Source organism: Amaranthus tricolor, chromosome 2 (assembly GCF_026212465.1).
Source record: "Amaranthus tricolor cultivar Red isolate AtriRed21 chromosome 2, ASM2621246v1, whole genome shotgun sequence".
In the NCBI taxonomy this organism is placed as follows: domain Eukaryota; kingdom Viridiplantae; phylum Streptophyta; class Magnoliopsida; order Caryophyllales; family Amaranthaceae; genus Amaranthus; species Amaranthus tricolor.
The window spans coordinates 2,975,023-2,986,602 of NC_080048.1; the positions used below are offsets into that span (position 1 = coordinate 2,975,023).

Here is an 11,580-nt window from a genome sequence, read left to right on the forward strand (position 1 = left end):
CCCCAGTACTCACAGGACTTATGGGAAGCAGAGTAACAATGTAACATCATAACTACATTAACAAATGTCATTGATTAATCATTTCAGCATAAATAAGTTCAGACTAAGTTCAAAAAAATGTATAAAAGAGCCGGCAAATCCAAAATTGGACATAAAATTTCACTAAACAAAGTCATTCCAACTAAAGTAAAGCATTCAAAACATTAAGGTTCCTACAATATTTTGATGGATCATCACTTTTTCTTCTCTCCTCCTCCAGCAGACCTAAAAAGGCAATCAACAAATTAGATAATTAGATTCAATTCGACGAGACAATGAAAATCAACTAATCAATCCAAACAGAAAGCGAAAATCAATATCTATCAATGCCAAAAAGCGAAATGGCGGTATACCTCATCTTCCTCAACACATTGGACATCTCCTCACGCTTCTTCTTTGCTCTCTTGTGGGTGCCCAACTTTCTTTTTGCGACTTTAAGAGCACGCTTGTCTTTTCCAACCTTCAGAAGCTCGGTAATCCTCTTCTCATAGGGTGCAAATCCGGCAACTTCCCTAATCAAACTTCTCACAAAGTGAACCCTCTTGCTAGTTTTCTGTCAATCAACATATATATAATAAACAATTGATTCAATTTCAAATCTCCAAAACTATCCTATGACACAGATATCACCATCATTTACCTATATTTAATATATATCTAGTCTAGAATCCAAAATCAAAATCAGCCAGCCTACATTCTCAACAGCAAAATGCAATACAATGGACAATTTACAATTCAGTAATTTCAATTTCTCACAGATCAGTGATTACCTACGGTTTTAGCTTGCGTTCAGAGTATGATAAACAAACATAAGCAAATCACTTTACAACCATAAAACAAATTAAACAACATCAAACAATCATCATTCTTGTAGCTTTTCTCACCCTTTATCATTATTCGTGGGTGATCCTTAAATCAACCACATAGCATCAATACGTGCATATTTTCGTCTAATTTGAAATCAAAATTAAGCCAATCAGAAAGATTACACTCTAATGATGTATTTTCTATAAAAGATAGCATACTCCAAGAAAAGTTAGCATACGCTAAAAGTATAAACTTAGTAAACAAAACAAACTTACCCCTTTACGATCAGATGGTCTTGGTGCCAACTCCTTCTTGGTAACAATATGACCCTTGTTCAAACCCACGAAAAGACCTGTATTTGGCTGTTTTGGAGCCATCTCCTGAAAATAATAAAAGCATACAGCCATCACTTTCCGCAATAAAATCCTAAACCACATTTTCATCCCAAACAAAAGTAATTCTGATCATAAATTAGCTCTTCCTAACATTATAAAACATATTTTTAGCTCGTTTATTGGGGATAATTTAATAGCATACCGTTACTAGCATGAATCTGATCATTTCATCACCATTTAGCACATTTGTTGGCAAATATTTAAGACATTCATAAAATACAACCACTCAGCAGTTAAATTTACAAAACAAAGAAATAAAAAATTACATTTCATTATTCAAGTGAGTAAAGAAAACCAAATCATAAATTAAGCTTCTTAAACCCTAAAGTAGAAAATAAATAGAATTAAACCGATGAGAAAATACCAAATACACAGAAAAATAGATCTATTGTAGTAACCTAATGCGAATTGAATTGAGTTTCCGTTTATTCATGTGATCAATTTACAGAAAACGATGAATTCGAGAGATGGAGAGAGGGACTTACGGTGAAGCGACTGATACCAAAACCCTAAAAATATTGGAACTTCTCGGTTATGTTTTGTTTGAGATGGCAGTTTATACTCGGATTTAGCTGCCTTCTTATTTGGGCTTGTCTTTTGGGTTAGATTAATGGGTCAAGTGCTTAAGGCCCATATTATACTAACCATCTATCGCTTAGAAATATTGTTTTTTATTTAGAAAATTTGAAATGAATAAGATAAATTATCAATAAAATGAACGAAATAGGATAAGTTTTAACTTATATTCAAAAGTAAGCGTGTAATTTACAAACCCGTGGTTTGGGGCTGTTCGCAATTAGTAACTGCGAACAAATCAAAAATACAAACAAGTTGTTCCCAGTTACTAACTGCGAACAACTTTGACTTTTTTTTTTACCTGTTCGCAGTTAGTACTTCACTTTTTTTTTGCCTGTGCGTATTTGTGAAGCATGTTGTTCGCAGTTACTAATTGCAAACAGGTCAAAAAATAGTCAAAGTTGTTCCCAGTAACTAACTGCGAACAACCCCAAACCACATGTTTGGGAATTGCACGGTTACGTTTGAAAATAAGTTGAAACTTATCTTATTTCGTTCATTTTGTTGTTAATTTGTCTTAATCATTTCAAATTTTATTTTATTTAAAGAATAAACAACTACTCTTCTCAAAAAAGGAAGCTCACATTCTTCTTTTTTTTTTTTTCTAATTTGTATTGGTTGCGCTATTTAGCCCATATATCTAATGCGTCTATCGGAAAAACTGTCTCTCACAACAATTTGTGAAGAATAAAAGACTATATTTTAGTTAGCACTTACCCCTAAGAGGTCGTCTTATCGTGAGATAATTGCAATTGGATCAACCAAAACTATTTAAAAAAAAAATCCGCTTCCTATACAAATGGAAATCCAGTTCTCAACAATATTAGATTCTTATTTTCGCACAAAAGATAGCCATAACAACTTTTATAACCATTCACTTTACACAGTCAGTCTTATATGAGATCATTTCATTTCACCATGAGACGAGTCCATATAAGTAAACCCATTCTCTAAGTGATCACTTTAAAATTGTAAGTGATCACTTTAAGGTTATAAGTGATAACTTTAAGACTATAAAAAGTCATCACTTTAAAAATAAATGTAAATTGCGCCAACCCAATTAAAATGGTCTTACCGTGAGACCGTCCCATATGAGAATTTGTGTTACACAAAAACTTGGACGAGACGGTCTCATTATGAGACCGTTAATTTGGATCGGCCCAATTCGCGCGTGTAATAACATTTCAATATTCTGGGCATTTATTAATTTTGACCTTTATGGTCAAAATTGATACTCAAAAAAAAATGTCAAGTTGTTATACACGCGAATTAAATCGGCTCAAATTGACTGTTTCATTATGAGACCGTCTCGCCCAAAATCAATTGTTCTCTTTAACCATATGATTCAAAATCCAAATAATTTCAAACACCCGTATTTATTTACGCTAAACTAAATAAAAGAACTAAATTGAAAATTTAGTTGATAAATTAATAAGTTAAAATTTCAGGCGCAATATGGGAACTAGGGACGGGATCCACTTCAAACCTGTCCCATGAGCATCCCTAGTGGGAACACATGACACTCCCCTCCATTTCATAATTCATACTCATCAAATTCCGTAGTTCATTCATACTACTCCCAATACTAATAAGTAATAACCAAACTCATTTCTGGATGAATTCAAATCACAATTTCAACCACATTAACTCAACTGTAATTCCAAAATTTATCATTCTTAAACCTTTCAATTAAGTAACTCTCTCTCTAATTCAATCTTTCACACAGATCATGGCTTCCCTACTACAAATTCTTCTTCTTTTTGCTTGTATTAACATTTTCTCGAGTTCTTCGGCTGAAATGTAAGAAATTTTTATTTTTGTTTAAATTTTAGGTTTATTTGGTTGTTTCAAATTGTGGTTGTCCGTAAATTTGTTGGAATTATGTGTTAAATTAATCTGATTGCTGTTTAATGTTGTATCTTTGATCTGGGTTGTTTTAGTTATTCATAAAGATTTTTTGTATGCTCTGTATTAGTTTATCTATTGATTATTTTCTGGGTTTCTGTCTTTTCATAATTATTTAGGTTTCTTTTAAATTGATAATGTGATCGGTTTCTTGTATTTTTTTTTCTGTCAACATTATATTTCCTCCACTCCACTATACTAGGTTTTGACTTTTTATGCAATATTTAATGTGTTATTTTAATATTTATATATTGAAATATATATATATTTAAAAATTATAAAAATTTAATATTATGAAAGTATGCTCAAACAAGATCGGAAGTATGATCTAGTTGAGGAGAGTTGGGGCTTTAGATTTGCTGATTTTCTGATAATGCTACCCAAATGAAGTCTTTAATTTGTTCTTTATACTTATTATTATTGGTTGTCATTGCTTTATTAATCATTTTATATTGTGGGAAGGAATCTCCTTTGGATATTGGATGGAATGTTGTTCAAAGATATCATTGAATGACAAATTGATCTTTTAGATTATACCCAAGCTCTTGCTATATTGATTTATACAAAAATGTTATTATTTCTAGATAGGAAATAGGAATGAATGGAAAATGCGGTTTTATATTTGATTTTTGTGTCAAGGAACTATATGATCTTTGTGTCAAAGACATAGCTCAAGCAATGCTTAAGCTAATGATTGAAACTCTTATATATACTATCACGCTCCCTCACACGAGCTCTTTGGGCTAAAAGTGTGGATGCACACATGCTCTCTTCACGCATAGTGCTAAATATTTCACTTGAAATGAAGGGTTGTTGATCATTATGTTGCATTGGCTTCTAATACCATGACTAGCCGATGTTTGAAACTCCTGAATATGTTGTATACTCTCACTTATACGTTGATTTGTATAATGGTTCATTTATTTGTCCCCGTTTGTTGAGAACAAGGCTTTGGCATTGTTGTTGCTGCATTGCATTAGGGTAATGGCTATTGGATGTCCATTTGTGGAGAACAAGGCTTTGGCACTGTTGTTGATGCATTTCATTAGGGTAATGACTATTTGTTGTCACCTTTCTTCAATATTATCCGTGGATAGTATTAAATATCATGTTCAACTTGTTCGTTGTAGACCATGCTAGTCTCTTTTGTTTCTTTGATTGTTGCGAGCATTTTATGACGTGTTTGTTTTGGAATTGTGATGAATAGTTGTTTGGTTGTGTTGTTTTGTAGAAGTCGAAAGGAATTAAGAAGTAAAGAAACAAAACAATCAAATTTTATACTATATGGCTCAGGCAATCTAACTCCATCAGCCAGGATAGATCCTTCAAAGGTTGTCCAGCTGTCTTGGCAACCAAGGTCAGGTATCTTGATTAGAGGTGTTGTTGATATTGCTTTAAGACTTTCCTTTTCTGAGTATAGTTACTGCAATGCTACCCGAGAGGAATACGATATTTTACAGGGAACGGAAATTTAGTGTTTCAGAAAAAAAGGGTCCTTATGATTCGATCTTTTATTATATAATATTTTAATCAGTTGTAGATTGAAACATTTTTTCTTTAGAACATTAATCTGGAGTTTGTGGAACGAAATCTCGGAAACCTTAATCTAGTGTTTTGGCGACAAAGTTTCCAAAACGGGACTTGATGGGATGCTTCATTTTTTATCTTTTGATATATTGAAAGGCCTCATTTTGAAAGACATCACAAAAATAAATAGGGCCTTCAAAATCTTTGCTCCGCTCTTGAGCATAACTTATGAATATTTTCAATCACCCTGGCCTTGACTGAAATATTTTTGACAAATGGAACAGGGTCTTTGTTTACAAGGATTTTCTCTCCGGAGAGGAGTGTGATTATCTAATCGCTCTGGTAATTCTTTTCACATTACCAATTTATAACTGTGAAACTGCTTAGATGGTCTTAATGTCCTTTCATTATTAGGCACATGGGCAGGTAGAAGATTCTAACTCCGTGGTTAATAACACCCAAGGACTGAGTGCACGATCATTAGCTTCTCTGGATGTGAAAGTAAGTCTTCAAACTTTAAATGAAGTGCTGTGTTTTCTGTTTTTCAACTGCTTGCTTCGTCAAAACCATAGAGTAAAATGCGGTAACGGTTGCGATTGCGATAACGAAACGTTGATGTAGTAACGGAAGTGATACGTTTATCGTAACGCCCGAGTATTGGTCAAAAACAAAGATATCCCTTGTTACAGCTCAAAACACGGTTTTTTTTTATACCAGTACAACGCGGAAAATATTGGTTCGTTGTTTTAAAAACCTTTATAACGCTACCAACGCGATGCGGTGCTGCCTTATTTATACACTATTGTCAAAACAAGCCTGGTAGGAGCTTCATTCAGCTGATTGGTTACACGACCAAGTACAATCTACATTTCAGGTTTCTCACCTTGGTTGCTGTTCTGTAGGATGAAATAGTTGCACAAATAGAGGAAAAGATTTCAGCATGGACTCTTCTTCCTTTAGGTAATCACTCTTCCATCAATCGTTCGTCCAAAATAGAAATCTTTCTTGGTTTACAATGGAGTATAAGATTGCTGTTATAATCTTCTCTACTATGTTGTTTTGACAGAAAATAGCAGGTCATTGCATGTTCAGCGTTATGAGAACGAAGAGGCCAAACAGAAATATGATTATTTTGGGAATAGATCGGCCTGGCAAGTTAGTGAACCGTTGATGGCAACTGTTATATTGTATCTTTCGGATGTCCCTCGAGGTGGTGAGCTCTCTTTCCCAGAGTCACCGGTAAGTTCTAGACTGGAGACCAAAGTGTGGTCTTTCTCTACTAACTATAATAGTCTGCTTCGACCTATCAAAGGTAATGCTGTTCTGTTCTTCAATGTCCACCCCAATGCATCTCCCGACAAGGAAAGCCGCCATGAGAGAGATCCCGTTTTTGAGGGTGAATTATGGTGTGCCACTAAATTTTTCCACATCCGAGCTATAAATACGAGACATGTGCCAGCTGAATCAGCGGAGAGCGATTGTAGCGATGAAGATGAGAATTGCCCACAATGGGCTGCTCTCGGGGAATGTGAAAAGAATTCAGTATTCATGGTTGGTTCTCCTGATTATTATGGAACCTGTAGGAAGAGTTGTAATGTTTGCTGATGAATAGAATCATTGTGATGATGATAGAATTGTTCATTTTATACAAGGCTGAGCCCTGAGTGCAAAATTTAATGTCGATCTATTTCCCGTATCAAATGTTGAAAGTTTCGTTGACCTTTTGTGCTTTATGAAAGAGATCTATAGCTGTACCAATGTTCGTACGAGGTTAAAAAAAACTTGTAATCAAGTTCACTTAAATTTTATGATTTTATTCTCTATTGCCAATTGATTTTCAATTCGATTTACGCTATCTGGCTTTTTAGGCACTTAAGGAGGTACTTCTTTGTGTCCCTGATTCACATATTTCACGAGACATCTGCACTGAAGTGGCAACAAAATGTAACCACCTAATCAAAGTTAGAAACAACTCTATGACATCATAAGTCAGCTTCGCGAGTTACCTAGATAGGCAAACCAATCGGCTAAACCAGCCTTCACTGGATATAACAGGCACCAATTGCTTCACCTGGAGGGCCAAAATAGTAAGGGCAGGACAAATACAAGCATCTTCCCTGAATCTGTAAATGCAATACCAATAATATATCTTCGGATAGAATAACCGGAAGGCTTTAAACTTGGATTAACAATGCCCTTTTCCTCCAATCTCTTCTAAAAGGTTAAGGATTTATATCCTTGAATCTTTTAATAGGCGGCGGCATCGCATTGTCATTTATCACTACTAGAGACAATCTGCCTTTGCTTTCTAGTGGCTTCTCTCTGTCTCTGCAACATTCTTCTGATGGCCAACGAGGTTTCCAGCCCATGCACAGAGAATCTGTGTAGGTTGTGCCTTTGGCTAACTCACGGACTGACATGAGTTTTGTTCTGTCCAATACATGTTCAGTGATCTCCTCTTCAAACACGATTAGCTCAATTGGGTGAACATGTTTCTTGAATTGGATAAATTTCTAGAAGATTAGGCAGCCTCATCTTTTGAAATTAATTTGTTGCCTCATTCGAAATCTTCACTTATCTGATGCAGTTTTTTCTAAGGCAGTTAGATATGGGTATTTGGACGTATGCCCATTACATCTCACATGTGCGTGTACTCGAGGCCGAGTAGCATATCTTTCCCCTCCCCTAAATTTTAGTACCTGAATCTGAGTAGCATAGCTTTCCCCTCTCGATCTTAGTATCCGAGTTTGAGAAGCATCGCTTTCTCCTCATGGAACAATTAATACCCAAGTCTGAGTAGCATTAAGCATAGCTTTCCCCTCTCTTCACTTTTAGTACCCGAATCTGAGTAACATAGTTCCCTTACTCTCAATTTCAGTCTCCAAAATCCGAGTTCCGTGCCTCTCCCCTCCCCTCAATTTAGTACCAAAGTCCAAGCAAGTATAGTTCACTCTTTATTCAATCTTAGTACCTGAATCCCACTAGCATAGCTATCTCCTCCACTCAATTTGAGCAGTACACCACATACAGTAAAATTATACTACCATAATACTTCTAAATCCAAATTGATAATCTTCAACAAATATTCAAGATATAAAATGAAACAAATTGTGCACCAACAATCAGAAAGATTACAAAGCAAATATTAAAATATTGGTATACAAACAAACTAATCAAAATTCATATTTAGCATCTTCCATACTATCTAGGAACGGTTTTGTTATCAAAACTAGCAGTAGAAGAAGAATTGGGTTTCTTAACAGAACAAGAAGATTTAAAAGCTTCAATTTGTGCTTGACACTTTACGTAATCACCTTTATTTTCTTCCAAGCATTTCTTCAAAGCCTCCACATCGCATGGTGACATTATCTTCTTCGTCGCAGCATCTCGATCCATTTAGCAACTCCTACAACATGAAACCTCGTATGATTTTACTTTATGGATCTTCTTCCGCCATTAAAAGCTCACAAATCAAATTAAATTTACGATTAAATTAGGGATTGTGCTAGAAATTACTACTAATTATTACTATCAATTAATTTGATTAAAATTTATGAAAGTTAATGATTCCCACAAAAAAATTTAAGGACTATTGCTTACGAACTGATTGAATCCGCCGGCCGATGATTTAATTCGCTTCCGGTGGATTGCTGCTTCAATCGACGACTTTGAATCTCGGCACCTCAACTTTACGCAACCGGAAATGGAAACCAATTTGGTAGTGATATTACTGTTGTATTGTGGAGTACAATACTAAGGCATAGCAATAGCCCATACGAGTATTTCTTTGCCTTTGTTAACGTTAGGAGTGATTTTTCAAGGTTCGATGAGTTTTTGGGTACGATATTTAGGTTCGGTCATTTGTCAAGTCTTGTATATATATGTAAATATCTTGTTAATTAAGTTTGATTTTAGATATGTTTTTTTAGTAATTGTTGTGCGACAGCGAAAGCAATTTCGATGAAGAAATTCAATGCAAACAATAAGAAAATGACACAAGAGATTTAACGTAGTTCACTATCAATGTGATAGCTACGTCCACCGGCACCGAGATCAAATATTTTCACTATGATTGCAAAGAATTTACAAGATGAATCTCAATCACACTCACAAATTAATGTCTCTTTTGTGATCTCTCTCAATTTTTGAATTATCATGTATTGATCCTAAAATGAAAGTTTATATACTAATGCCCAGTAAAAGGAAGTTATTACATAATAAACATAAAGTAACCGTCCCAAAAGACACATCTTGTGAAAAGAAACCGCCGTTTCCGAGCCGTGTACAACTACACGAGCCGCGAAATAGAGACAGAACGCACTCTGCGCCCCGCGGACTGAGGCAGCAGCTTCTCCGCGCCCCTCGGACCTCCTCTTTGACCCATACTCATCTTCTTAAATGGTGCTTGCTAGTTTGAGTCACCATTAACAACAGTAAAATTGAGTAGTATTGTAATTAATTTCGACTAATCGGTTAAATTTGGATTTCTTTAGGTGTGAGATGTGTAGCCGTTGCTGCATTTTTCTTTTTTAGTGGTTGTGACTTGTGAGACAGGAGTTCGATTCACACTGTCTACAAGATGGATAAATTCATCGGGATAGCAGATCATCTATATGGGTTATTTTGCTTGTTTGATGTAAGGATTTTACCAAGAATTCGGTTTGACTATGATTGTTAAGAAGGATTTGAATTGACTATGCTTATCATGGATGTAAGTTGATAAGTCATTAGAGTCCTTTCTTCCATTGTTATATATTTTTGGAATGATTTTTTGACTTATAAAGTGTGTGGATTCCGTATTTTTCAATTTATGTTAACATTGACAATAGGTCAAACTCAACTTAACACTAAGTTACTGAAATATCATGTTACTTGTATGTTTTAATTTCTAAACTATATGTTCTAAACTATGTGTTCTAAGTTGCAAGGTGATACTACTATCTTCTAATAGTGTTTGCTCTTCAAAGCTACAAATTAGCCAGTTTGTATCCTTTATTGACTATAGACCCTATCACTAGCTTGCACTTCTTGTCTACTCTCATAATCGGTCTGGTCATATTAAATTATTCCATAAATATCATCATTTGTATATCTTACTTATAGAAGTAAAACTTCAAGAGAGTTAGAAAGACGATAAATTATACTCTTATAAAAAGAAATATATAAGTTGCAGTCAATGAACCCTCGACCTTAAAATTACCTGCAAATGAAAATAAATAACCCGATTTAAGCCATAGGCAAGACAATCAAATCAAAAAGAACATTTCTCATACATAAATCATAATCATAGCGCAAAATTACAATCCGATCATTTCACTATCAAGGCGGCACATATTTCAATTGCCGTAAACTCAAAAATATTTAAAATACGGACGTAATACAATAATGTGACCTTGATTTTGCAGTTGGACATAATCTGGTGTAGGACTTTACCTCAAAGCATACGTTGGCATCTGTGACGCCTTCCACAGAGAAGGAATCGATCTTTTTGAATTTGCAGCTGACGAATTACATCTTTTATATCCATCCGATCTGATGGCGATTCTGAAGAACATTTCTCACCTATCATCATCATTGTTTTTATACAATCAAAAACACAATTCGGAATCATCCTTGTCACATTCAAATCGATGTTCCATTCTTCATCATCATTTTTGATAAGAAGCAGCGGATCAACGATTTCCAGCACTCGATCAGGTAAGGCAAGCTGTGCAAACTTGTGGAGGTTCATGTCTCCCTCGAACATGGTGTCTGTGGGTTTCTTTCCAGTCATCATCTCAAGCAGTATGATTCCGTAACTGTATATATCACCGGCTACAGACATTGAAGTCCCAAGACCGTATTCTGGATTATATTTTTGCAATTTATAAATTAGTAAGTTCAACATGATCACTACTTTATTTTTATCTTGTAGTTAAACCTGTCAAAACCCTAACCCCCAAATCAGACCGGAGATTAGCGGGACATGACTCGGAAAATTTAACTCATAATCCGAATATGACACGAGCCGAAAATTTTAGGAAAAATTAAGGTTAAATCTTGTTTTGACACTAATTCATAAAACCGTCTCACGATAAGAACATTACTATTGGGCTAACTCAATACCACATTCTGTTTTAAAAGTTAAAATGATCGCTTAGGACGTTAAAAGTAATCACTTATAATTTTAAAATAATTATTTTTTATAGTTTTAAAGTAATTACTTATAGCCTTAAAACAATCACTCACGACCTTAAATTAATTAATTAAAGAAATGAGCTAATATTAAAGAAATGAGCTAATATATAGGTCCGTCTCACAGCAAGACAGTGTCATACAAGACGAACTGTTG

General features: G+C 34.7%; 2 protein-coding genes and 1 long non-coding RNA gene across 5 annotated transcripts; 1 reads left to right on the forward strand and 2 right to left on the reverse strand.

Moving 5' to 3' along the window:
• Positions 1–33: 33 nt before the first annotated feature.
• LOC130805333 (60S ribosomal protein L36-2-like) lies at positions 34–1,838 on the reverse strand. 2 transcript variants are annotated; one of them, XM_057670080.1, is made up of 4 exons: positions 1,727–1,838; positions 1,122–1,226; positions 393–592; positions 34–264 (listed from the first exon to the last, which is right to left on the reverse strand). In XM_057670080.1, exons 2-4 carry the CDS (start codon positions 1,221–1,223, stop codon positions 234–236), a joined length of 333 nt encoding a protein of 110 aa, XP_057526063.1. In that variant the 5' UTR covers positions 1,224–1,226; positions 1,727–1,838; the 3' UTR covers positions 34–233. The 2 variants fall into 2 exon arrangements, with proteins under 2 accessions (XP_057526063.1, XP_057526064.1); XM_057670081.1 differs by lacking the exon at positions 1,727–1,838 and adding an exon at positions 1,606–1,720.
• A 1,418-nt stretch (positions 1,839–3,256) lies between these two features.
• LOC130806655 (probable prolyl 4-hydroxylase 12) lies at positions 3,257–7,079 on the forward strand. Of its 2 annotated transcripts, none has more exons than XM_057671816.1 (6): positions 3,257–3,617; positions 4,954–5,079; positions 5,534–5,591; positions 5,664–5,750; positions 6,152–6,209; positions 6,316–7,079. In XM_057671816.1, exons 1-6 carry the CDS (start codon positions 3,547–3,549, stop codon positions 6,852–6,854), a joined length of 939 nt encoding a protein of 312 aa, XP_057527799.1. In that variant the 5' UTR covers positions 3,257–3,546; the 3' UTR covers positions 6,855–7,079. The 2 variants fall into 2 exon arrangements, with proteins under 2 accessions (XP_057527799.1, XP_057527800.1); XM_057671817.1 differs by having other exon boundaries at positions 4,957–5,079.
• Positions 7,080–8,378: 1,299 nt separating this feature from the next.
• On the reverse strand, positions 8,379–9,086 carry LOC130806656 (uncharacterized). The gene is made up of 2 exons (XR_009040337.1): positions 8,850–9,086; positions 8,379–8,655 (listed from the first exon to the last, which is right to left on the reverse strand). It is a non-coding gene; the product is annotated as an uncharacterized LOC130806656 (long non-coding RNA).
• Positions 9,087–11,580: the final 2,494 nt, after the last annotated feature.

Bases quoted from the DNA above. Each gene is read 5' to 3' on its own strand.
- LOC130805333 (XM_057670080.1), bottom strand. From the start codon at position 1,223: ATGGCTCCAAAACAGCCAAATACAGGTCTTTTCGTGGGTTTGAACAAG. The intron at 593-1,121 runs GTAAGTTTGTTT...GTTGATTGACAG, and splicing joins GACCATCTGATCGTAAAGGG to AAAACTAGCAAGAGGGTTCA. The intron at 265-392 runs GTATACCGCCAT...TTGCCTTTTTAG, and splicing joins AATGTGTTGAGGAAGATGAG to GTCTGCTGGAGGAGGAGAGA.
- LOC130806655 (XM_057671816.1), top strand. From the start codon at position 3,547: ATGGCTTCCCTACTACAAATTCTTCTTCTTTTTGCTTGTATTAACATT. The intron at 5,592-5,663 runs GTAATTCTTTTC...TTTCATTATTAG, and splicing joins GTGATTATCTAATCGCTCTG to GCACATGGGCAGGTAGAAGA. The intron at 5,751-6,151 runs GTAAGTCTTCAA...GCTGTTCTGTAG, and splicing joins TAGCTTCTCTGGATGTGAAA to GATGAAATAGTTGCACAAAT.